Here is a 26,919-nt window from a genome sequence, read left to right as displayed (position 1 = left end):
AGCCCCTCCTCCAGCAGCTATACCCTCAGCCTGGAGAGAGAGACTGCCAGTTTTTTGCTTAGTGTCCAAGGAGGCAAGACACTCCCTGCTCTGCAGGGTTGTTTTCTCCTTGTTTTAGTTTTTGATTTTAACTTTTTTTCTTTTTCTTTCAGAACCATCAGGGACAACAGAGACGCACTAGACCTCTCTGTTTCTCCTGGGGTTGATATATATCGCTCCTTACCGTAGCGTAGAAACTTCCAGGGTGTGGAATCAAATTATGGTATCTCTGCTCTGTCTGGTTTGCAGAAATTTTAAAGAGGTTAACCGTGAAACGACAATGATGACCTATCTTCATGATAGGTCATCATTATCAGATCAGCGAGGGTTTGATCATTTGTGTCAGGGAGCCCACGCCCTTCCTGAGCTTTTGGGGAGCGAATCTGGGTCCTAGCAGCTCTCCAAGCACAGGGCTGTATATGATATAGCGGCTGTGCTTGGCATTGCAGCTCAGCCCCATTCACTTCAGTAGGCTGAGCTGCAATGCCTCACAGAGCGCCTGACCTCTTCTAACAGCTCCCCCCGCCAATCCTGAGGATAGATAATCAATATGTATTATTGGATAACCCCTTTAAGATTATCTTTCAGTATTGTGCCAGATTTAGAGAATTCCTCAATTATCAGATGCAGTAATCGTTTTTTTTAATAAGCCATATGTATAGTTTGAACATTGAATGCTGTTGAGCAGCTTCTAACCTTTTGACACATGGCACGTGTGTCCATAAATTGAAACAACATCAATGTTGATAGGGGTCCAGTATTAGATACTACTGGACTTTTTTGCGTGAAAAATAGGGCTTATTAAGTCTATAAATTTATTGTTGAAACACAATCTACTAATATCAAAGGTTTCTAACTGGTTTTCTAGATTCTTGGTTGCAATATTAGGGCATTTATGTATCAGTGGATTTTAATAAAGTTCAATAATTCCCATTTTGATGAATTATTCAGTAAAATGTGTTTTACAATGGATCGTGACCTTTGAATGTGACTCTTTTGTATAATACTGGTGTAATATTCTAGGTTTGCTATGATTAACATCTTTAAATATGCAAAATGATCTTTGTTTATAGTCTTTCTCTTTCCATTTCTCATCAGATTATGGAGAATGCAGAAATCAACAATATTATTAAAATTGTTGGCCTCCAATATAAGAAAAGCTATGATGATCAGGAGTCCCTCAAGTCTTTGCGTTATGGAAAGATCATGATTATGACTGATCAGGTAAATATCAGTGAACCATCACTCACAAATGGATTACTGCTAAGGCTACTTTCACACTAGAGTTTTTTGCGGATCCGTCATGGATCTGCAAAAACGCTTCCATTACAATAATACAACCGCATGCATCCGTCATGAACTGATCCGGTTGTATTATGTCTTAAATAGCCATTCAATCATATCAGAGAAAACTGATCCGTCTTGCTCCGCACCACATCGCGGATAGAAAAACTTTGCTTGCAGTGTTTTTCTGTCTGCGATGGGGGTGCAACCAAATGGAACAGAATACATTTTGCTGCATTCCTTTTCGTTCAGTTCAGTTTTGTCCCTATTGACAATGAATGGGGACAAAACTAAAGCGTTTTCTTCCGCTATTGAGATCCTATGACTGATCTCAATAGCGGAATTGAAAACGCTGGTGTGAAAATAGCCTAACTTTTGCTGTTGATTGTACCTAATCCATTTAAACCCCTGTACATTCAGAGTAGTGATGATAGGCTTGGTTCCTTTTTGGGCTCTTGCCTTACACTGTAATCCCACAGTGCGCCATAGATTCTGTAATTGCTGCACGCACATCTCCTTTGTGTTATCGCACTGCCGAGATGATCTTGGCAGCAGGAAAACCTGAAGGGGTGTACTGCACATGCACAGAATTACAGAATTTGTAGCTCATGGGCAGGATTCCAGGGCCAGGAAAGAATGCACTGAATATGCATGGACATGGCAGTCAAGTGTCAAAGTGGGGAAAGCGGAGGAGTTGTGGTGCACCGAGCCCTAATTAGCAAAACTGCTAAAGTACTACAGATTTGGGCAATAAAGGTAAAGGTTTTAAATTTCTCAGATGTCATTTTAATCGGCCATATCAACCCTACCAGTCGCTATGCCTGCTTATGGTTGGGCCTGCTGACACGTCTTCACTTCCATTGTACTTTACATTGTTGTGAAATTTAAGTACAGATTCTGCAACTGAAATTTGGCAGCGATTTACATGAATCTAGTTTTATAGACTTCTGCATGGTTTTTAAAAGCGGTTACTCGTTCCAGTCCTATGTGATCTCTTCCATGAATCTTATTTCTTTAAACAGGATCAAGATGGCTCTCACATTAAAGGTTTATTAATTAATTTTTTCCATCACAACTGGCCGTCTCTGTTGAAACACAATTTTCTAGAGGAGTTTATTACCCCAATTGTTAAGGTACACAGTAAAACCCTTGTTTCCATCTTAGTAGTCATTCTTCTTGTTGGGGCACCTTTTAACTAGTGAATGTCTTTGTTTTGCAAGGCGTCAAAAAATAAGCAAGAGATGGCATTCTACAGTATTCCCGAGTTTGATGAATGGAAAAAACAAATTGAAAACCAGAAAATATGGAAGATAAAGTACTACAAAGGTGTGTATGGTCTGTGAGACTAGTATCAGGAAATGTCATCTAGATACATACTGTATATGTCCCTTATTTCTAAAAACATATTAACGCACCCAAAGTACGTTAAAAAATTTTTCACAATAAAGGTAGGTTCACGCAGAGGATTTGGTAAGCGACGTCAGAAACCGTTAGAATGGAGCTAAACCGCAAGCAGGCTTCCATGTGTCAAAAACCCTAGGCTTCATGAACTGCGCAGCATCCTTCCATTGAAAACAGTTGTAGGCGGTTTTCAGCAAAGATTCAGCCCGGTTTTCGCCATTGAATCCACTCTGAAACTAGGGTTGTTTTCGATACAAAAATTTTGATTCAGTTTCGATACCATAAAAAACTATTGCGATACTCGATACCACGCGAAAAAAAGAAAAAAAAAGAAAGCTGCGTGCATTCCGCATTTTATGGAACGTCCAGCCCATAATAGAACAGTCCGATCCCACTAATGATAATTAGCATTTAATACAGGAGGTGGGTGCGGCACCTGAGCGGTTAACTGCCGCTGATTGCAGCTCCCCGCCAGCACCCACCTCCTGGATTTGTATTCAACGTTTACCTTCATTGGTGGTGCAGTGCGCCTGCCCCTCTCTTCTTTGGTAGCAGCAGCACAGGGAGGAAGGAGTGCTTTCTTCTCCCCTGTGCTGCTGAGAACACTTAGCGAGCTGAGAGCAGCCTAGTATCGAAAAAAGGCAAATCCCGGTATCAAGGTCGATACCAGACAAAAGAAACAACCCTATCTGAAACCCACAACCAAAATCCTAGATCTAGGAATATAACGTAATTTAAACTTACCTGGTGGTGTACAGTGCCTTGAAAAAGTATTCATACCCTTTGAACTTTTCCATAATTTTTTTTTTTTTTGTCATAGACCAACACAAAGTAGCCAGTATGTGTGAAGTGAAAAGAAAATGATACAAGTCTTTTGGGGTATGTCTCTACCAGCTTTCCACATATAGAGGCTGACATTTTTGCCCATTCTTCTTTGCAAAATAGCTGAAGCTCAGTCAGATTGGATGGAGAGCGTCTGTAAACAGCAATTTTTAAGTGACAGATTCTCAATAGTATTTAGGTCTGGCCTTTGCCTGGGCCATTCTAAGACATGAATATGCTTTGTTCTAAACCATTCCATTGTAGCTCTGGCTGTATGTTTAGGCCTCTTTCACACGAGTTCCGCGCGGTTGCAATCTGTGAAGTGAATGCTTAGCATCCGCACTGAATCCTGGCTCAATGGGTCTGTGCACATCATTTCTGCGTTGTGTGAGAATCGCAGCATGTTCTATATTCTGCGTTTTTCACACAGCCTGGCACCATAGAAGTAAATGGGGCTTCGGTGAAAAATGCATTGCATCTGGATTTATTCTGGATGCAGTCCAGATGCAAAGCATTTTTCACTGATGGTTGCTAGATGTTTATAAACCTTCATTTTTTTTTTTTTTTTCATACGTGTGAAAAAATGCATCATAGCGGATTGCACTGAAACACTGAATGCATTTACTGACTGAACTTGCTTGCGAAATGATGAGTTTCACTGAACACTTCCTGAATGCATTCTGACATATCATTCGTGTGAAAGAGGTCTTAGGCCCCTTTCACACGGGCGAGTTTTCCGTGCGTGTGCGATGCGTGCGGTGAACGTATTGCACCCGCACTGAATCCTGACCCATTCATTTCTATGGGGCTGTGCACATGAGCGGTGATTTTCACGCATCACTTGTGCGTTGAGTGAAAATCGCAGCATGCGCTATATTGTCCGATTTTCACGCGACGCAGGCCCCATAGAAGTGAATGGGAAGCGTGAAAATCGCATAGCATCCGCAAGCAAGTACGGATGCGGTGCGATTTTCACGCACGGTTGCTAGGAGACGATCAGGATGGAGACCTGATCATTATTATTTTCCCTTATAACATGGTTATAATGAAAAATAATAGCATTCTAAATACAGAATGCATAGTAAAACAGCGCTAGAGCGGTTAAAAAATAAAATAAAAATAATTTAACTCACCTTAGTCCACTTGATCGCGAAGCCGGCATCTCCTTGTGTCTCCTCTGCTGATGAACAGGACCTGGGGTGAGCTGCTGCATTAAATAGAGGTTAAGGACCTTTGATGACGTCACTCCGGTCATCACATGGTCTTTTACCATGGTGAATCACCATGGTAAAAGATCATGTGACTTACCATGTGATGATGGGAGTGATGTCATCAAAGGTCTATTTAATGCAGCAGCTCACCCCAGGTCCTGTTCATCAGCAGAGGAGACACAAGGAGATGCCGGCTTCGCGATCAAGTGGACTAAGGTGAGTTAAATTTTAATTTTTATTTTTTTTAACCCCTCCAGCACTATTGTACTATGCATTCTGTATTCAGAATGTATTATTTTCCCTTATAACATGGTTATAAGGGAAAATAATAGCAATCTTCAGAACATCAATCCCAAGCCCGAACTTCTGTGAAGAAGTTCGGGTTTGGGTACCAAACATGCGCGATTTTTCTCACGCGAGTGCAACGCATGACAATGTTTTGCACTCGCGCGGAAAAATCGCGCATTTTCCCGCAACGCATAAGAGGCGGGTGCGTTGCGGGAAAATGCGCGATTTTTCCGCGCGAGTGCAAAACATTGTCATGCGTTTTGCACTCGCGTGAGAAAAATCACGCATGTTTGGTGCCCAGACCCGAACTTCTTCACAGAAGTTCGGGCTTGGGATTGATGTTCTGAAGATTGTATTATTTTCCCTTATAACATGGTTATAAGGGAAAATAATAGCATTCTGAATACAGAATGGTTAGTATAATAGTGCTGGAAGGGTTAAAAATAATAAAAAAGTTAACTCACCTTCTCCTCTTGTTAGCGTAGATCCCGGTCTGTTCTTTAGCTATGGACTGAATGACCTGAGGTGATGTCAGATCACATGCTCCAATCACATGGTCCATCACCATGGTGATGGAGCATGTGATCTGACGTCATCAAAGGTCCTTCAGCCACAGCTAAAGAACAGACCGGCCTCTACGCGAACAAGAGGAGAAGGTGAGTTAACTTTTTTTATTTTTAACCCTTCCAGCACTATTATACTATGCATTCTGTAGTCAGAATGCTATTATTTTCCCTTATAACCATGTTATAAGGGAAAATAATACAGTGAATAGACTGTCACCTAGAACCCATGCGTGAAAATCGCACCGCATCCGCACTTGCTTGCGGATGCATGCGATTTTCACGCAACCCCATTCATTTCTATAGGGCCTGCGTTACGTGAAAAACGCACAAAGAGGAGCATGCTGCGATTTTCACGCAACGCATAAGTGATGCGTGAAAATCACCGCTAGTGTGCACAGCCCCATAGAAATGAATGGGTCAGGATTCAGTGCGGGTGCAATGCGTTCACCGCACGCATCGCACCCGCACGGAAAACTCGCCCGTGTGAAAGGGGCCTTAGGGTCGTTGTCCTGCTGGAAGGTGAACCTCCGCCCCAGTCTCAAGTTTTTTGCAGCCTCTACCAGGTTTTCCTCCAGGATTGCCCTGTATTTAGCTCCATCCATCAACTCTGACCAGCTTCCCTGTCCCTGGTGAAGAAAAGCATCCCTACACCATGATGCTGCCACCACTATGTTTCACGTTGGGGATGGTGTTCAGGGTGACGTGCAGTGTTAGTTTTTCGCCTCACATGGTATTTTGCATTTAGGCCAAAAAGTTAAACTTTGGTCTCATCTGACCAGAGCACCTTCTTCCACGTTTCCCGTGTCCCCCTACTTGGCTTGTGGCAAACTGGGACTTATGGCTTTCTTTCAAAAATGGCTTTCTTCTTGCTACTCTTCCATAAAGGCCAGATTTGTGGAGTACACAACTAATAGTCCTGTGGACAGATTCTCCCACCTGAGCTGTGGATCTCTGCAGCTTCCCCAGAGTGACCATGAGCCGCTTGCCTGCTTCTCTAATTAGTGTTTTCCTTTCCTGGGCTGTCAGTTTAGAAGGACAGCCATGTCTTACTCCATTTTCAGATGATTTATTGCACAGAGATGTGTTTTTTGTTTTTGTTTTGTTTTTTATAACCTAACCCTGCTTTACAGTTCTCCACAACTTTATCCCTGACCTGTCTGGTGTGTTTCTTGGTTTTTATGATGCTGTTTGATCACTAATGTTCACTAAGAAACCTCTAACACTAAGTTCACACTTCACTTATTTAGTCAGTTATTTCCATCAGTTATTGTGAGCCAAAACCAGGTGCGGGTCAAAAGCCCAGAACAGGTGCAGATCTTTCCATTCTACCTTTTTTGGGTAGGCTTTACTACTGGTTTTGGCTCACAATAACTGACCAAATAACTGATGTGTGAACTCAGCCTGAGGCCTTCACAGAACAGCTATAGTTATACTGACAATAAATTACACACAGGTGGACTCTATTTACTAATCAGGTTACTTCTCAAGAAAATGAGTAACTGAATTTTATTTAGGGGTATCAGAGTGCGGGGGGGGGGCTGAATACAAATGGATGCCACACTTTTCAGATTTTGATTTATTAAAAATGTTAAACTATGTATCATTTTCTTTTCATTTTACACATACTTGCCGCTTTCTGTTAGTTTATCACATAAATCACAAACAAATACGTTTGAGTTTAGTTGTAATGTGAAAAAATGAAAAATTTCAAGGGGTATGAAGAATACTTTTTAAAGGCGTTGTGGGATTAATGGTTGTCCTTATGGAGAAAACTGAGCTGTTGTTTTAGGTCCATTTTATTTAGTAACTGCGATAAAATACTAGATTAAATAATGCTGTGTGGCTCAGTGGTTAGCATTGGCGCCTTGCCTCCCTGAGGTCCTAAGTTCAAATCAAACCAAGGACAACATCATCATGGCATTTGTATGTTCTCCCTGTGTTTGGTGGGTTTCCTTTGGGTACTCTGGTTTCACTCCAAAGACATACTGATGGGGACCTTAGATTGTGAGCTCCAATGGAGATAGGCAATGATAATGTCTGTGAAGCGCAGCGGAATATGTCAGCGCTACTTAAGTGAGTAAAATAAACAAGACACAGTTATAGTAATGTTTTACAAAAGAAATACTTATGAAGAATGTTCTCCGTTGTTCAGGTTTGGGTACGAGTACTTCAAAGGAGGCCAAGGAGTATTTTGCAGACATGGACAGACATAGAATTATTTTCCGATATGCTGGGCCAGAGGATGATGCTGCCATTACGCTGGTAAGAACCATATGGTCATAACTAATGCACGTTAGTTGTTGTGTCTGCATGCATGTGTATATTTACATCTGTTTATTGCAGCAATTGCATATTATATATGCTATATGATGCACAGTTGCTGCTCTTTGTCCTGTTTGGTGAAATGTCAGTGGTTTCTCGCCCATATTCATTGGGGGACACAGGAACCGTGGGTATAGCTATGTCCTTTAGGAGGCGTTGACACTAGTAAAAGCTGTTAGCTCCTCCCCTGGCAGCTATACCCCCTCCAGCCTGGAGAGAGCTTTCGTTTTTTCTAGTGTCAATAGGAGGCAAGACCTCCCTGCTGCAGGGTAGCTCCTGAAGATAAATTTTATTTATTTTTTTCCCCTCCCTTTCAGACTGGAATAGGCTGTCGCCTCGCCTCCCTGTTCTCCTGGGGGAGCAAGCCAGCGTTGGTCCGCCACGCTGCCTCCTCCCCCCACAAGAAGACAAGGGGACCAGGGCAGCCTCGCTCCCCTGCATCCCGCCAGCTGAAAGGTCACCCATCCAAGTCCCTCTTCCAGCTTTCTGCCACTATGGTGCCAGTAGCTGAAGAGGTGACCCTGCTGGATTAGAGGAAGGGTGAAGATGGCAGCTGGACAGATAAGTAGATGCCGTCGCCACTCACCCGCTCTGGCTGCACTATCTACCTCCCTCCCATGGAAGGGCATCTTAGCATCCACTCTGAAGGGAGTGGCAGAAGACCAGGCAAGGTGTCTTTATTATTCGGCGGCGGCAGCCTGTGCTTCCTCAGCAACGCTGGGACACAGACATGGGCCGCATCGGGTTGGGAGTGGACGGAGCCTAGCAGCTCAGACTGGAGAGCTTACAAGCGCAACTCCAAGACTAGGGCCGGCGGCTATTCTGCTCCCAGATACAATTGGGCGGCTGCCTGCTTTATTGCACTGCCCTGGCACAGGGGGACACGGCGAGGGTGCGATTCCAGCAATGCGAGGGTTAATGGACGCGCGCACATCGCAATGGCTCTCTGGAGTGGTGCAGGACCTGAGGCTGCGGGGTCTTCTCTTCCCGCCTCAGCGCTCAGCCAGTTCTCTCCAGACTTTCTCGGATGGTGTCTCCTGGTCCCGGTAAGAGCTGTTGCTCCTCTCCTCAGGTCACTGTATCCCTCCAGCCTTAGATATCTCCTGGTTACACCATGTCTGATCCCTCTGGGGTTCTTCCGTGTCTAATAGCTGTCAATTATGCCTGCGCTATATGTCAGGTAAAATTCCCTTGCGGGCAACAGGATTCTGTCTGCACTTCTTGTCAGACCCCCCCCCCCCCCCCTCTTCAGCCTATACCGCTGCTCCCCCTCTCAAATCTCCCAATCCACCCCATCTATAGTGGGTTGCTTTGTTGAGAATCTGCTGCCGGCGCGGCCTGCACCTCCCTCAGATGCACCCTCCAGAGCGCCCCATCCCCCCGGTGATTGCGTCAGCGCACGGCATTCACAAAAGCGTCCCCAGGTGGGGAAGTTTCTCTCCAAGGCCTCCCTGGATGCTGGTGCCCTCATCGTGCGCTCTTCGGCACTTGCAGTCACCTTACGCCACTAGCTTTGGCTGAAGGTGTGGGCAGCGGACGCGACTTCCAAGCGTTCTTTAGTCAGACTTCCCTTTGCCTGCAACCGTCTTTTTGGATCTTGGCTGGATGAAATTATTTCTGAGGCTACGGGGGACAAGAGCACCCATCTTTCACAGCCTAGAGTCAAGAGGGCTTCTCACATTAGGGGTTCCTCACATGGCAGACCCTTTCGTTGATTTGCTGGTTCCCGCCCTTGACGGGTTCTTCCACCGTGGGTTTACTCCCCAAGATTGATGTAAGAAACCGTCCTTTCGGTCACAGCCCTCTTGGTGTCCCAGACCTCAGGCCGCTCGACCTCCTGTGGTTAAGCAGTCCTCAGCCTAAAGGTGCACCCCCGCCCAACAGGGTGCTGGGCAGTCTCCTCTCCCAGGACGTCTGGCGGGCCCATGTCTCCGACGCTTGGGCACTCGAGATTTGTATCCTCGGGATAAGTCATCGAGTTTCTGTCAATTCCCCCAGACATTTTTTTTTCAATCCAGTCTTCCAGGGGCCCCCGAGCGGGCAGCCGCCTTCTCCCAGGCCATTCAGTCTCTTCTGGATCGGGGAGTTATCTCCCCTGTTTCCCCATCAGAAAGGTTCAAGGGGTTCTATTCCAATCTTTTTGTGGTCCCCAAAAAGGAGGGCTCTGTGCGCACAATCCTGGACCTCAAGCTCCTAAACCAGTTTGTCCGTCTCCAGCGGTTTCGGATAGAATCCCTTCGTTCCGTAATTGCTTCTCTGGAGCAGGGGGAATTCCTTTTGGCCATAGATATCCAGGACGCATACCTCCACGTTTCCATTTCGCGGAGTCACCAGCGCTTCCTGAGGTTTGCGATAGGAGACTATCATTATCAGTTTGTCGCCCTCCCGTTCGGTCTGGCAACCGCACCTCGGGTCTTCACAAAGATCCTGGCCCCTCTTCTTGCCCTGCTCCGTTCTAGAGGCATCTTCCTTATGCCTTATCTGGACGACATCCTCATCGAGGCCCCCTCCTTTGCTCAGGTATCGAACAGCGTACAGATCACGCTGGAAGCCCTGGCACGCTTCGGGTGGTTGGTCGGCCTTCAGAAGTCCTCTGACACCCTCCAGACAATTGGTCTTTCTGTGTATGCTTCTAGACACTGACGCGGCACGGATTCGCCTTCCTCCGGACAAGCGACTGGCTTTACACTGTTTTGTGAGGGTTCTTCTCGACTGCAGACTTCCGTCCATTCGACTCTGCATGAGGACGTTAGGGAAGATGGTTGCCTGTTTCGAGGCAATTTCCTTTGCCTAGTTCCACTCTCGCACGTTCCAGAGAGCGATCCTGTCCTCCTGGGACAAATCTTCTGAGAGCCTGGACTATCTCATCCACCTCTCTCCTCAGATGAGGTTGCCCTTTTGTTGTTGGCTGTCTGTTCCAGTTCTGGGAAGGTCCTTCCTTCCCATCTCCTGGACGGTTGTTACCACCGACGCCAGTCTACTGGGTTGGGGAGGTGTGTTCCCTCCCAGGACAGTCCAAGGCACATGGTCTCGGTCGGAGTCCAAGCTCCTCATCAATGTCCTGGAGTTCAGGGCGATTCTTCTGTCCCTCCGGCACTGGACCCACCTCCTGAGGGGTCGCCCCGTCTCAGAGTGGAGTCGGACAACGCCATGGCTGTGGCGTACGTCAACCACCAGGAGGGAACACACAGCCTCGCGGTGACGCGGGAATCTGCCGAGATCTTGCGGTGGGCGGAGGCCCATGTACCGGCAATTTCAGCAATCTACAATCCCGGGTGTGGAAAACTGGATAGCGGACTTCCAAACTAGACCACAATGGATCCGGGCGAGTGCTCCCTTCACCCGGAGGTTTTCGAGGCGATCTGTCTCCGTTGGGGTCATCCCGACGTGGACTTGATGGCCTCAAGGCTCAATCGGAAGCTTCCCTCCTTCCTCTCCCGCGCAAGGGATCCGGAAGCTTGCGGTGTGGACTCCCTGATCTCCTCTTAGCAATGAATATGGGCGAGAAAAGGAGATTTTTGTATAACTTACCAGTAAAATCTTTCTCGCTCTTCATTGGGGGACACAGCACCCACCCATTATTATTGTTCAACCACAGCTGTGGCTGTTGCTGGTTAGAACCCCGTTGGGTTTTCGGCATGGTTGATGTTCCATGTTTTTTCTTAGTTGGCTTGCTTCTCCTACTGCTTGTACACAAACTGAAGCTCTCTCCAGGCTGGAGGGGGTATAGCTGCCAGGGGAGGAGCTAACAGCTTTTACTAGTGTCAACACCTCCTAGAGGACATAGCTATACCCACGGTTCCTGTGTCCCCCAATGAAGAGCGAGAAAGAGATTTTACTGGTATGTTATAAAAATAAAAAAAATCTCCTTTTTCAGTACCCAAACAGGATCCATGTGTTCCTTCTGCCTTGCTTTACAGCTAAGTGTTAGGGGTACCAAGCACATGATTCTGAATACAAAGTAACAGTGTTCCCCTCCACCCACCATTTGCATAGAGGCTTAATTTTGGTGTAATGTTAATGTGGTGGCAAGACTGCTTGCTTTAAGTCACTATGTCCACTTACATAGGGTCATTTATGCAAGGGACAAATGCTCATCAAAAAGTACCCTTTAGAATTGCCATGCTCTTAATATTAACATGACAAAAAAGTCAGTTTCCTTTTTTAAGTTTGTTAGGGAAGTGTAGAGCCTACGTTCTCCTGTTAGGTTTTTTTTCCCCCCATATATGTCACGAGGAGTTTCTGATTCCATTCTATTACAAAAACCCTGCAGGCTTTCAGCAAAAAGAAAATTGATGACCGAAAAGAATGGCTGACAAATTTCATGGAGGACAGACGTCAGCGGCGATTGCATGGCCTGCCAGAGGTAACATATATGATGGAGAAGAATAGAGCGATTGACTGTTACTTTCCTTTTTCTTATTTGGATATTTTTGTCTTTTTGTAGCAATTTTTGTATGGTACTGCCACAAAGCACTTAAGTTTCAATGACTTCATTAACAAGGAACTGATATTGTTCTCCAACTCTGACAATGAACGATCCATTCCTTCTCTGGTTGATGGTAAGCTTTCTTTGTCTAGACTGAAATTTTGGGGGATAAATGACCAAATTAAATGTCATTTTTATTAGTATAATATCACGTGTTATGTTTTTGGGACAGTTATTTTCTATATGACTGAAAGGTCGTAAATAAAGGGAGTGGCTATGATTTGATGTGTGCTTTGTAGAGAACTTCTATTTCTGCTCAGATTGACGGAACCCATCAGACCCCCCGTTATAAGTCACTGGTGTCCGTTTCCACTATTTTCATCTTTTTTCCTTCTACCGGGTGCAACGTTCATATTGCTGGGATTATAAATTATGACAATCTGCATTCTGTGTCCCATTCACTGACTAAACCCTTGTTTCACTGACTAGGCCTGAAGCCTGGCCAAAGAAAAGTGTTGTTCACATGTTTTAAAAGAAATGATAAGCGTGAAGTGAAAGTAGCCCAGCTAGCCGGCTCTGTCGCTGAAATGTCTGCTTATCACCATGGGGAGGTAAGTGCCGTGTATAAGTCTGGGCTGACTCCTTCCAATTTCTAATATCCCTCGGTTATGATAAACCTTCCTTTTTACAGCAAGCCCTGATGATGACCATTGTTAATCTGGCACAGAACTTTGTGGGAAGTAACAATGTGAGCTTACTGCAGCCCATCGGTCAGTTTGGCACAAGGTTACACGGTGGCAAAGATGCTGCCAGCCCGCGTTACATTTTCACTATGTTAAGGTTAGTTGCAAATACTAATCTGCCCTCTAATGACACTGCTCTGTGTTTGTGGAAATGAAAATATGTAACCTGTGCGTCATTTATTCCTCAGTCCGTTGGCCCGATTACTTTTTCCAAATGTGGATGATAATTTACTTAAGTTCCTGTATGATGACAACCAGAAAGTGGAGCCAGAGTGGTACATGCCCATCATTCCTATGGTTTTGGTGAATGGCGCTGAAGGTATTGGCACTGGATGGGCTTGTAAACTGCCCAATTATGACACAAGAGAGATTGTCAACAATATCAAGAGAATGTTGGATGGCTTGGATCCACACCAAATGGTAAATCGTCGTACCTGTGTTAAAGTTGCTAGTCATTGTCAACAATTGTCGGAATCTAAACCACACCCGCGATATGTTCTAGATTTTCAGTCACTTATGCATATGATTAAGTAGCAGTGCTATTTTTATGTGCTACAAATTTATGCTAGCCCTTGCCTTTCTAGTGCCCTTTTATTCCTCTGTATTTCATGGGGCGGATTCACTCTGCGTTTTGCAGTGTCTGTTTGACACAAAGCCAGGAAGGCTCCCGGTGCTTCTGTTAAAGGGCATCTGTCCGCTCTGAAACACTCCCAAACTAGAAGTGATGCAGAGTCCGATTGTCATTTTTATCTTCATACTCTCTTGCAGTATGACACTGAGCTCCAACAAACCAGTAGTAAAATGCATTGAGAGGGTGCTCGTTCTCACACACACTCTCGGAGTCCTCTCAATGCATTTTACTTGAGATCTGAGATCTCTACATGCAAAACCGTAAATGTACCACCAAGCTATAGCATGATCACATAGAGATGCATGTTTTTTCTATGCTTGGAAGCTAACACATATTACTGTTGTCTTTATAATCCTATATTGTTCTTGTGAATAAAGCAGTAATATGTATTTTAGCTTTCTGAACAGATCTCAGTGTGGTGAAGCTAAAGTACATAGAGTATATGATATGTAGATGATAGATCACATCTCTGCCCTCAGCATGTCTAGCCCTGTCAATCAAGGGGAGGGGGGAGTGTGCAGAGCACAGGGGGTGTTACAGAGCAGCACTGAAAGGATTCAGCCCCGCCTCCTGGTTCTTGAACTTCTCATTTGCATATAAATAAAACGCAGATATCTCTGCAGCTATTTAACATACAGACAGAAGAAAGGTATTGTTTTAATCAGCGTGATGAGCTCTACTAGGCAGTATGGTTTAATAGGGCTGATCCTGGTGACAGCCACTTCCAACACCTGGGATCAGAGTTGTCTCCAGTCCCAGGCATTGCAGTGTGCTGTTGGAGCTGACATCTTCTCCTGATGGAGGGGAGTGTAAACTACCTTCTGCAGGGGCGGACTGGGAACATAAAGTGGCCCTAGAATAAAAAATCATAAACGTGGCCATACATTGTAGGTGTGTAAATTTACAGAAGACAGGGCCTGCATAAATAGGCTGGCCAGCAATACTGTATCCCCACAGGACCAAATACTTGAGACCAGCATAAAATGCTACCGCCCCAGCTGCAGCAGTACACGGATAAAAACATCCTGTTTTGGTAGGTGGGGGGCAGCCAATGGCAGGCGGGGACAGGGACAGGCCTCCCTAGCATCGCAGTTATTGATATTGGATAACTCCTTAATAAATACTGAGCGCATCAGATCGCCCTGTAGCCGGCCAGCGGTATTGAGAAGATCTTGGGCAGTCCCCTGTGTATTAGGCCGCCAGTAAATTTTCCTGCAGGGTCTATGTCCAGTCTGCCCCTGACCTTCTGGAAGGGGTGAAGTGCAGGGGCAACTTTTTAATGTCGGACAATGTCAGGTCAATAGTTAAGACATTTTCTTCCATTCTGTCACCAGCGGGAGCTAGAACAGTGATTGATGTTCCCCTGTTTTCTGGAAAGCAGTTGTATGTTTTGGTGTCTTATTTGTTAGGTTTTTGTCAATATTGCAGCTTCCTAGCTACAAGAACTTCAAGGGTGCAATTCAGGAACTGGGCCAAAACCAGTACGCTATGAGTGGAGAGATTTTTGTCCTTGACCGGAATACTATAGAAATTACAGAGCTCCCAGTCAGAACGTGGACACAGGTTAGTGGACGTGCATGTATAATAGTTTTGTCTTGTTTGCCTTTTTCATTAAATCGAATAGCTAATGATGTAATATATGGCCAGGCTAAGTCCACCACAGTGGTAACCACTCCAGAGCTGCTCCTCATTTTGGCTCATAGAAGTTGGGTTCCAAGCAGTATTTGAGTACTTTATTCTTGTTCTTGCATGTTTAATAATGCATGATATCTCAATAGGTTTACAAGGAGCAGGTTCTTGAGCCTATGCTTAATGGCACAGAGAAAACTCCAGCTCTGATATCAGACTACAAGGAGTACCACACTGATACAACTGTGAAATTTGTTGTGAAAATGACAGAAGAAAAACTGGCGCAAGCAGAAGCTGCTGGCTTGCACAAAGTCTTCAAGCTTCAGACCTCGCTTACCTGCAATTCTATGGTAGGTTTTCTTGTTTCCTTTTCTCATTACTCAGCTTTTTTTGCTCTTAACATTACGCTAGTATAGATAGTCGTCGGCCAAGCCTGCTTGTGTACTCAGTAGAGAGACACATCTAGCAGCAGCTTATCTCCCAGGACAACAAAGGATCAGAAATGTTGAAATCTAAGTGCCCGAAACATGCTGTCCACATTCACTTCTTTAACCCCTTAGGGACACAGCCTTTTTACACCTTAGGACCAGGCCATTTTTTGCAAATCTGACCAGTGTCACTTTAAGTGCTGATAACTTTAAAACGCTTTGACTTATCCAGGCCGTTCTGAGATTGTTTTTTCGTCACATATTGTACTTCATGACACTGGTAAAATGAAGTCAAAATTTTTTTTTGTTTTGCACAAAATAATACCTAATTTACCAAAAAAATTTCAAAAATTTGCAAATTTCAAAGTTTCAGTTTCTCTACTTCTGTAATACATAGTAATACCCCCAAAAATTGTGATGATTTTACATTCCCCATATGTCTACTTCATGTTTGTAGCATTTTGGGAATGATATTTTATTTTTTGGGGATGTTACAAGGCTTAGAAGTTTAGAAGCAAATTTTGAAAAATTTCAGAAATCTTCAAAATCCCACTTTTTATGGACCAGTTCAGGTTTGAAGTCATATTGTGAGGCTTAGATAATAGAAACCTCCCAAAAATGACCCCATCTAAGAAACTACACCCCTCAAGGTATTCAAAACTGATTTTACATACGTCGTTAACCCTTTAGGTGTTGCACAAGAGTTATTGGCAAATGGGGATGAAATTTGAAAATTTCATTTTTTTGCCTTATTTTCCATTTTAACCCATTTTTTCCACTAACAAAGCAAGGGTTAACAGCCAAACAAGACTGTATCTTTATTGCCCTGACTCTGCCGTTTACAGAAACACCCCATATGTGGCTGTAAACTACTGTACGGCCACACAGCGGGGCGTAGAGTGAAAGGTGCGCCGTTTGGTTTTTGGAAGCCAGATTTTGCTGGACTGGTTTTTTTGACACCATGTCCCATTTGAAGCCCTCCTGATGCACCCCTAGAGTAGAAACTCCATAAAAGTGACCCCATCTAAGAAACTACACCCCTCAAGGTATTCAAAACTGATTTTACATACATTTTTAACCCTTTAGGTGTTGCACAAGATTTAATGGAAAATAGAGATACAATTTCCAAATTTCACTTTTTTGGCAGATTTTCCATTTTAATATTTTTTTTTCCAGTTACAAAGAAAGGGTTAACAGCCAAACAAAACTCATTATTCATGGCCCTAATTCTGTAGTTTACAGAAACACCCCATATGTGGTCGTAAACTGCTGTACGGGCACACGGCAGGGCGCAGAAGGAAAGGAATGCCATACGGTTTTTGGAAGGCTGGATTTTGCTGGACTGTTTTTTTTTGACACCATGTCCCATTTGAAGCCCCCCTGATGCACCCCTAGAGTAGAAACTCCAAAAAAGTGACCCCATTTTAGAAACTACGGGATAGGGTGGCAGTTTTGTTGGTACTAGATTAGGGTACATATGATTTCTCGCCCATTTTCCTTGGGGGACACAGACCTTGGTATAGCTCAGCTCCCTAGGAGGCGTGACACTAAGTAAAACTGTTAAGCCCCTCCTCCATCAGCTATACCCTCAGCCTGGAGATAGAGGCTCCCAGTTTTAGCTTAGTGTCCAAGGAGGCAAGACACTCCCTGCTACTGCAGGGCTGTTTTCTCCTTGTTATTTTTACTTTTTCTTCTAATTTTGTTATTTTATTTTTTCCTAGGGATACCAGAGACGCATTAGACCTCTCTGCTCTCCCGGGGTTGAGCTGCGCCAGTGCCAACTTATCTGCACTGCTGCCTCCCCCACAGAAGCAATAGGAGGATCTGGGCAGCAATGGCTCCCCTACATCCCGCCAGCTAGGGGGTCGCCCGCACGCCAAGCCCCTCTTCCAGCTTGCTGCCACTGCGGTGCCAGTGGCTGAAGGGGCGACCCTGCTGGAAAGGACTGAGGGTGAAGACGTCGGACGGTGAGATGGCTATTCCAGCCCATACCCCGTCCCTATCTGCAGCATCTACCCCTCTGGGTAAGGGGGGCACCCGTGGTCGCTCATTCTGAGCGCTCATCTGCAGGACAATGCAGCACAGCAGCATCCTCAGCACCCCCACGCCGTTCCCCCCCACGCTGCTATCTTTCTCCCCCCCCCTCCCCCTCATTCGGGGCTGACTCCATTTTTCTCTTCTCTCTCTCCCCCTTCCCGCCGAGAACGGGGGGCGGGGCTTAGCGGTCCCGGCGGGGGGCGGGGCTTACGCGCGCGTCATTTTGGGGGCGGAGCTACGTTCTCCTTCACAGGAGACATTTCAAGCGCTGGAGGGGGCGGAGCTTGTTCCCCGTGCTTTCTGCTGAGGTTTCCCGCGCTTCCTCACTCCTGACAGGAAGCTGGGACACGGTGGGGGACTCTAACCTCCTGTGTACATCGCTCGGCTTCTGTGGGCGCTCTCTGCTGCTCTCTGCTGCTCACTGCTGTTCACTGCTTCTCTGCTGCTGCTGATCTGGGCCATCTCCTGACGTTCTTCTGAGGCACTGGTAGGACAGTTAACCCTCTCCTAACCCTCCTGGTCATAGCTGCTATAACCCTTTGTGGTCTCTATATTAGAGTACAACCACACTTCAGCATGTCAGATCCCACAGGTGCCCCCAAACCCTGGTACCATGCCTGTACCGCCTGTAAGGAACTTTTTCCGCGTGGGCAATCTGAGCCGTATTGCCTTGCATGTCAGGCCCCGGTGCAGGGCCCGCTTCCCGCTGCGCCCCCCGGTGCCTCTGAACCCCCTGACTGGGCTAGGTCTCTGTCTCAGGCGGTGGAAAGCCTTACACACGTAGTGGGCCGTCTCGTGGATAGACCGCCTCTCCCGCAGGCTGCCACAATCCCTGTCGCACCCGCTGGGACTACCGTTTCTGCCGCCCCCACTGGTTCCCTGCCTCCCAGCGAATCTTCCAGGGCCCGGCATACTCAGAAACGTTCAAGGGTTGAGCGCACATCTTCTCCAGATGCTTCGCTCTCTCCGCCATGCGTGCGAGCTCAGTCAAGTCTATCCTCTCAAAGGGATACGCTTTCTGAGGGAGAACTGGCGGATTCGGACGTGGACATGGACTCAGAGCTTCCGTCCAAATTGGCGTCCGCGGTGGGGCATCTTGTCACTAGCATCCGTGATACCTTTCAGCTACACGATGACCCCCCCAGCTCTGAACAGGCCGGCGTGTCCTTTCTCCGCCCCAAACAGGCCTCCAAGGTTTTTCCCATACACGCTGATTTTTCTTCTGTGGTATCCAAGGCTTGGACTCGGCCTAACGTCCGCTTTATTACACCCAAAAAGCTGGACATTTGTTATCCCTTTCCAGCGGATTCTGTGACCACGTGGACATCCCCGCCTAAGGTTGATCCTCCCGTGGCTCGCCTGTCCAAAAGCACTACTATTCCTGTACAGGACGCATCTTCCCTCCAGTCTGTTGAGGACCGTCGTACGGAATCCCTCTCCAAGGCCATATTTACTGCCTCTGGTTCGGCCCTTAGACCGGTCTTTGCCTCCGCCTGGGTTGGCAAAGCGGTCTCTGAATGGGGTTTGCAACTGGAACGGGAGTTAGGGTCGGACGTCCCTGTTCAGGACCTCCGTTCCTTAGCCCAACTAATTGTTCAGGCCGGAAAATTCGTCTGTGAGGCCTCCCTTGATGCGGGTGCCCTCATTGCCCGTTCCTCTGCCCTGGCAGTTTCTGTCAGGAGGGAACTCTGGCTGAAGGTTTGGGCGGCGGACGCCGCTTCCAAACGCTCTTTGGCCGGCCTACCATTCACGGGTTCCCGCCTGTTCGGAACCCGTCTGGACGAACTTATATCAGAGGCCACGGGTGGGAAGAGTACTCACCTCCCCCAGTCCAGGCCAATGGGCGCCCCCCGTGGTCGCGCTGGTTCGTCCCGTTTTCGGTCCTTTCGCAAGCCCACCGGGTCTAGACCCGCGGCCAGTTCTTCTTCCTCTGGCCCAGCCCAGGATAGACGCAAGAAGCCGTTTTTTCGGACGCAACCTACCTGGCGCAAGTCCCAGCCTGCACGGGCTCCCACAGGCCAGCAGCCCTCTGCCTGAAGGTGCGCCCCCACCCACCCGGGTGGGGGGCCGCCTTCTCCTATTCAGGAACGTATGGCGGGCCCACATCTCAGACGCATGGGCGCTCGAGATTGTATCTTGCGGATACAAAATCGAATTTGCGTCCATTCCGCCAGACCGTTTCTTCCGATCCCGTCCTCCGCGAGATCCCGTACGAGTGGCCGCCTTCTTCGCGGCCATTCACTCTCTAATGGACAAGGGTGTCGTCGCCCCCGTGCCTCCGACGGAAAGGTTCAGGGGGTTCTACTCGAACCTCTTTGTGGTTCCCAAGAAGGAAGGCTCAGTGCGTCCGATCTTGGACCTAAAACGCCTGAACCGTTTTCTCCGACTGCAGAGATTCCGGATGGAGTCTCTCAGGTCCGCAGTGGCCTCCCTGGAAAGAGGGGATTTCATGGCCTCAATCGACATTCAGGATGCATACCTCCACGTTCCGGTTGCTCCATGTCATCACCGCTTCCTGCGCTTCGCGGTGGGGGACGATCACTTCCAATTCGTCGCCCTTCCCTTTGGTCTGGCGACGGCTCCTCGAGTGTTCACCAAGGTCCTGGCCCCTGTCTTGGCCCTTCTACGTTCAAGAAGTGTTTTTCTTCTCCCATACTTGGACGACATCCTGGTCAAGGCACCCTCCTTCTCTCAGACATCCCGCAGTGTGGAACTCACTCTGGAGACCCTGACGTGGTTCGGTTGGATTATCAACCACCCCAAATCTTCCCTTACCCCCTCCAGACGGCTGATCTTCCTGGGGATGCTCCTGGATACAGAGTTGGCGGAGGTCCGCCTTCCGTCGGACAAGCGTCTGGCCCTTCGCGGGTCGGTTCGCAGTCTCCTCCGTCATCACCGCCCTTCCCTCAGATCCAGCATGCGGTTGTTGGGAAAGATGGTTGCCTGTTTCGAAGCGGTGCCGTTCGCACAATTCCGATCCCGCACCTTTCAGAGGGCAATTCTGTCGGCCTGGGACAAATCACAGAGGAGTCTGGACAGGACCTTTCTTCTGCCTCCCCTGGCTCGGGCTTCCCTCGGCTGGTGGTTGCATATCCCTCTAAGGGGGAAGTCCTTCCTTCCACTGAACTGGCTGGTGATTACCACAGATGCCAGCTTACGGGGGTGGGGGGGGGGGTTTTCCCTCCCCGGTCCGTCCAGGGCGTTTGGTCTCTATCGGAGTCCAGACTTCCAATCAATATTCTGGAACTGAGGGCGATTCTTCTGTCCCTCAGACACTGGACCCATCTGCTGAGGGGCCACCCTGTTCGGATCCAATCGGACAATGCCACGGCTGTGGCATACATAAACCATCAGGGAGGCACTCGCAGCGCTGCAGCGATGCAAGAGGTGACCCTCATTCTCCTCTGGGCGGAGACGCACGTGCCGGCCTTATCTGCGATTTACATCCCGGGGGTGGACAACTGGGCGGCGGATTTCCTCAGCCGGTCCACCATCGACCCGGGAGAATGGTCCCTGCACCCAGAGGTGTTCGAAGCCCTTGTCTTCGCTGGGGTCGCCCCGACGTGGACCTCATGGCCTCCAAATTCAACCACAAGGTCCCCCTATACCTGGCCAGGGCACGGGACCCGAAGGCATACGGCGCCGACGCGCTCGTCCTTCCGTGGCGCGAATTCTCCCTTCTGTACGTCTTTCCTCCTTTTCCCCTCCTGCCACGGGTTCTTCGGAGGATCGCGGCAGAGGGCGTCCCCGCGATTCTAATCGCCCCGGATTGGCCCCGCCGGTCTTGGTACGCCGACCTAATGTTGCTGTTGGCAGACGCACCGTGGCCACTGCCCTCCAGGGAAGACCTTCTCTCTCAGGGACCGATCTTCCACGAGCATTTAGGCTCGCTACGTTTGACGGCGTGGCTATTGAGACCGCCGTCTTAACGCGACGGGGTTTCTCCGCGGACGTAGTCCGCACCATGATCCGGGCTCGTAAGCCCGTATCCTCTAGGATCTACTATCGGGTTTGGAGGTCCTATCTGGGGTTCTGTGAGTCCCGGAGCATCCCACCTCTCCGGTTTTCTCTTCCCACAATCCTGTCCTTCCTCCAGTCGGGTCTGGACCTGGGGCTGTGCCTCAGTTCTCTGAAGGGTCAGATTTCGGCGCTGTCTATTCTTCTCCAGCGTCCCCTGGCCCCTCTAGGGCCAATTAAGACCTTTTTACAAGGGGTGGCTCACTCTGTTCCGCCGTACCGCCCTCCAGTTCCTTCCTGGGACCTGAATGTGGTGCTCTCGTCGCTTCAATCAGCCCCCTTCGAGCCTTTACGGGAGGTCTCCCTTCGCCTTCTGTCCTGCAAGGTCATCTTTCTTGTGGCCGTCACGTCTCTCCGACGGGTGTCGGAGTTAGCGGCTCTTTCTTGCTCCGAACCTTTCCTGATCTTCCACCAGGATAAGGTTGTGCTTCGGCCTGTCCCTGACTTTCCTGCCAAAGGTGGTCTCCGCCTTTCACATCAATGAGGACATCGTCCTTCCGTCGCTCTGTCCCTCTCCTTCCCACCCCAGAGAACGGGAACTGCACCGTCTGGATGTGGTCAGGGCGTTGAGGATTTACTTGGAGGTCACCGGGTCCTTTCGGCGCACGGACTCCCTGTTTGTGGTTCCGGAGGGTTCGCGCAAAGGGTTGGCGGTCTCCAAGGTGGCTATTGCCCGTTTCATTAAACTGGCGGTGTCTGAGGCTTATCGAGCCAAGGGCAGACCTCCGCCTTTCGGCATCACTGCTCATTCCACCAGAGCAGTCGGAGCTTCCTGGGCGCAGAGGCATCGGGCCTCGGCTGAGCAGTTGTGCAAAGCAGCCACTTGGTCCTCTCTGCACACTTTCACAAAGTTCTATAGGGTGCATACGCATGCATCAGCGGATGCTGCTTTGGGCCGCCTGGTTTTGCAGGCAGCGGTTTCCTGATGCTCTGGTGGTGTTCCGCCTTGGGTTTGTGGTCCCTCCCTTCTTGGACTGCTCTTGAACGTCCCAAGGTCTGTGTCCCCCAAGGAAAATGGGCGAGAAAAGGAGATTTTTGTATAACTTACCAGTTAAATCTCTTTCTCGCTCTTCCTTGGGGGACACAGCACCCACCCTTCTGTGTTTGGTTACAGGGTTATGGTCTGGCGCCCCGTTGGGTTGCTGGCTGGTTGTTTCCGTTATTGGTTGTTATCCTTTCACTACTTAGAGGCTACCAGTTGCGTGTCCATCTCCAGGCTGAGGGTATAGCTGATGGAGGAGGGGCTTAACAGTTTTACTTAGTGTCACGCCTCCTAGGGAGCTGAGCTATACCAAGGTCTGTGTCCCCCAAGGAAGAGCGAGAAAGAGATTTAACTGGTAAGTTATACAAAAATCTCCTTTTTTGGTTGCTCTATATTACACTTTTTGTGCGGCAAGGTAACAAATACCTTTTTGGCACATTTTTTTTTTTTTTGTTATTTACAACATTCATCTGACAGGTTAGATCATGTGGTAATTTTATAGAGCAGGTTGTCACGGACGCGGCGATACATAATATGTATACAATTTTTTTTATTTATGTAAGTTTTACACAATGATTTCATTTTTAAAACAAAAAAAGTTTTAGTGTCTCCATAGTCTAAGAGCCATAGTTGTTTCAGTTTTTGGGCGATTATCTTGAGTAGGGTCTCATTTTTTGCGGGATGAGATGACGGTTTGATTGGCACTATTTTGGGGTGCATATGATTTTTTGATCGCTTGCTATTGCACTTTTTGTGATGTAAGATGACAAAAAATTGCTTTTTTTACACCGTTTTTATTTTAATTTTTTTACGGTGGTCACCTGAGGGGTTAGGTCATGTGATATTTTTATAGAGCCGGTCCATACGGACGCGGCAATACCTAATATGTATACTTTTTTTAATTTATGTAAGTTTTACACAATGATTTCATTTTTGAAACAAAAAAAAATGATGTTTTAGTGTTTTCATAATCTAAGAGCCATAGTTTTTTCAGTTTTTGGGCGATTATCTTAAGTAGGGTCTCATTTTTTGCGGAATGAGATGACGGTTTGATTGTTACAATTTTGGCGTACATGCAACTTTTTTGATCACTTTTATTACCTTTTTTTGGGATGTAAGGTGGGCAAAATTTCTATTTCATCATAGTTTTTAATTTTTTATTTTTATGGCGTTCACCGTTCGGGTAAAGTAACATGACCGTTTTATAGATCAGGTCGTTACGGACGCGGCGATACCAAACATGTGTAGGGAATTTAATTTTTTTCATTTTTAATCAGTGATAAATGTGTTTTTTAATTTTTACTTTTTTTTTCACTTTTTTCACATTTTTTTTTACCCAGACCCACTTGGTTCTTGAAGATCCAGTGGGTCTGATGTCTGCATAATACAGTACTGTACTCTATATAGGGTACTGCACTGTATTTTACTTACACTGAACAGATCTATGCTTTCAGCACAGATCTGTTCAGCACCATGGACAGCAGGACGCCTGAGCAGGCGTCCTGTTGCCATGGGAACCTTCCCCTTCTGCCACAACTTCGCAGACGGGGAAGGGTGAGGACTGGGGTGTCGGAGGGCTGTCTGGGGGCTCTCTCCCTCTCCCATCGGGGGGCTGCAAAGGCACAGCAGCCCCCCGATCGGAGAGGGAGGGAGCTCCCTGCGCTGTTAACCTTTTCCATACAGCGGTCCGTACGGACCGCTGTATGGAAAGGGTTAAACGGCTGACATCGCATCAACGATGTCAGCCGTTTATACCAGGGTGCCAGCAATGTGCTGGCACCCTGGTATACCCACTGTACACCAACGATTACGCAATGGGAGGCGGGGGATCGCGATCCCGCCTGCCGCACCTCCCGCACCGCCCGCAACCCTCCCCCTGCACCACCCGCCCACTAAATATCATTCAGGGGTGCAGGGGGAGGAAGAACATATATATTCTGGGCATTGTAAAGTTTCTGATCCCCGCGGTCAGAAACGGCAAAAAGCGCATCAAACCGCAGGTCTGAATTGACCTGCGGTTTGTTGCGATCGCCGACATGGGGGGGTCACGGGACCCCCCCCGCGCATTTAGCCTAGGTGCCTGCTCAATGATTTGTGCAGGCACCTTGTTCCGATCACTGCCAGCCGGGCGGCAGTGATCGGAACAACACATGACGTACCGGTACGTCATGTGTCCTTAAGTACCAGGGCATCATGACGTACCGGTACGTCATGTGTCCTGAAGAGGTTAAGTGTATAGGAACGAGCCATCCCATAGAAGTGAATGGGACGGCTTGTAATTATACTGCTCACCGCTGTGATGTCGACGGCGAGCAGGTAAACAATGAAGGGAAGGCTACGCTGGCACGGCACACGGCCTTCTCTACAAACAGCTGATCCTGATGCTAGGTCATCAATAGTTAAAATCCCGGAAAACCCTGGGTCAGGATTCCCAGCACAATTCATTTCAATAGGTCTGTGTACATGAGCGTGGTTTTTCACGCATCAGTTCTGCGTTGCGTGAAAATCGCAGCATGCTCTATATTCTGCGTTTTTCACGCAGCCCTGTCCCCATAGAAGTGAATGGGGCTGCGTGAAAAACTCATTGCATCCGCGATGCGTTTTTCACTGATAGTTGCTAAGAGATATTGTTTGTAAACCTTCAGTTTTTTGTTATCACGCGCGTGAAAAGCGCATCAAAACACATTGCACTCGCGCAGAAAAAACTGAACAACTAAACTCAATTGCAGACAAAACTGATTGAACTTGCTTGCAAAATAGTGAGTTTCACTGAACGCATCCTGAGCCAATCAGTCACGCCCGTGTGAACCCAGCCTAAGGGTTACATAGCATCATAAATCAATACAATGCTATGCAACCCGTCAGTGCTGGGAGGTCAGGCCGGGAGCTGCGGACTCGCAGCGTAACACACGCTTGTCTGCAAGGGGCCTTATAGACCCCACTTCAGGATCTGCTAGTATCTGTTTAAAGATTAAAACGGTATAGCTGTTATCGCTCCCTGATGAACGTGAGCCTTGGTGCTAGTGTGAATAGCACCACTGGGATTTTTTTTTTTTTTTTTTTACACAACTAATTATATTTCTTTTCTTTTAGGTCTTGTTTGATCACATGGGCTGTCTTAAAAAATATGAAACTGTTCAGGATATTCTGAAGGAGTTTTTTGATTTAAGATTACATTACTATGGTCTACGGAAAGAGTGGTTAATGGGAATGTTGGGTGCTGAGGCTGCAAAACTTAACAATCAAGCCAGGTTTATCCTTGAGAAGATTCAAGGGAAGATGCCAATAGGTAATGATTCTTTGAAGAGCTCTGCGCAAATGTTTTGTTAACCAGTAACTGCATGTCATTTGTAAATTGCCTTTATCAAATCTATTAATTCCAGCTCACATAGTGATTATGTGTGTCCATAACTGCCACTAGAAAGTTGGTTAATGCATTTTTTTCATTTTTAGAAAACAAGACTAAAAGGGAGCTAATTCAGATGCTGGTGCAGAAGGGGTATGAATCTGACCCTGTCAAAGCTTGGAAGGAAGCACAGGAAAAGGTAGGCAGAATTCACATTTCAATCTAAATGTGTTCCCTTTTACAAGGAAGGGGAGGGTTTTGTCAGTGCCCCTTTGCTCATTAGCTTCTTAACATGATTGCTAATAATGTAGATGTCTGATGTGTGATGATCATCCAATGTCTTTACAGTCTGCAGAGGAAGATGATATCCCAGATCTTAACGATGATAAGTCCTCAGATTCGGGTACCACATCGGGGCCTGATTTTAACTACATTCTCAACATGTCTCTATGGAGTCTTTCCAAAGAGAAAGTAGAGGACCTGATTAAGCAGAGAGATATAAAGGTATTGTACACATTTTTGTACATGGACATCCAATTATACAATTACTACTTATGCTTCATTTGTATGAAGAATAGACCTTTTTGAGTTGGTTAAAGTGGTTGTTTGTCTCTAGCAAATGGCATTTATCATGTAGACAACGTTAATACAAGGCACTTACTATTGTATTGTGATTGTCCATATTGCCTCCTTTTGCAGATTTAATTCATTTTTCTATCACGTTACACACTGCTTGTTTCCCGG

At 47.2% G+C, this 26,919-nt stretch overlaps 1 protein-coding gene across 3 annotated transcripts in view; it reads left to right on the top strand.

Annotated features, from left to right (window-relative positions):
* The window catches only part of TOP2B (DNA topoisomerase II beta), a 90,011-nt gene that overhangs the window by 37,110 nt on the left and 25,982 nt on the right, over positions 1-26,919 (top strand). For all 3 annotated transcript variants that reach the window (XM_044293178.1, XM_044293177.1, XM_044293179.1), the window contains exons 13-26: positions 1,138-1,263; positions 2,346-2,456; positions 2,544-2,649; positions 7,764-7,873; positions 12,207-12,299; positions 12,381-12,495; positions 12,852-12,973; positions 13,054-13,202; positions 13,294-13,525; positions 15,165-15,299; positions 15,515-15,715; positions 25,923-26,118; positions 26,283-26,374; positions 26,524-26,679. In XM_044293178.1, the coding sequence (XP_044149113.1) occupies positions 1,138-1,263; positions 2,346-2,456; positions 2,544-2,649; positions 7,764-7,873; positions 12,207-12,299; positions 12,381-12,495; positions 12,852-12,973; positions 13,054-13,202; positions 13,294-13,525; positions 15,165-15,299; positions 15,515-15,715; positions 25,923-26,118; positions 26,283-26,374; positions 26,524-26,679 (1,944 nt within the window). The remainder of the gene's footprint in view (positions 1-1,137; positions 1,264-2,345; positions 2,457-2,543; positions 2,650-7,763; positions 7,874-12,206; positions 12,300-12,380; positions 12,496-12,851; positions 12,974-13,053; positions 13,203-13,293; positions 13,526-15,164; positions 15,300-15,514; positions 15,716-25,922; positions 26,119-26,282; positions 26,375-26,523; positions 26,680-26,919) is intronic.

This window comes from Bufo gargarizans, chromosome 5 (assembly GCF_014858855.1).
Source record: "Bufo gargarizans isolate SCDJY-AF-19 chromosome 5, ASM1485885v1, whole genome shotgun sequence".
Taxonomy (NCBI): Eukaryota; Metazoa; Chordata; class Amphibia; order Anura; family Bufonidae; genus Bufo; species Bufo gargarizans.
This window is presented reverse-complemented; position numbering and strand designations above follow the sequence as displayed.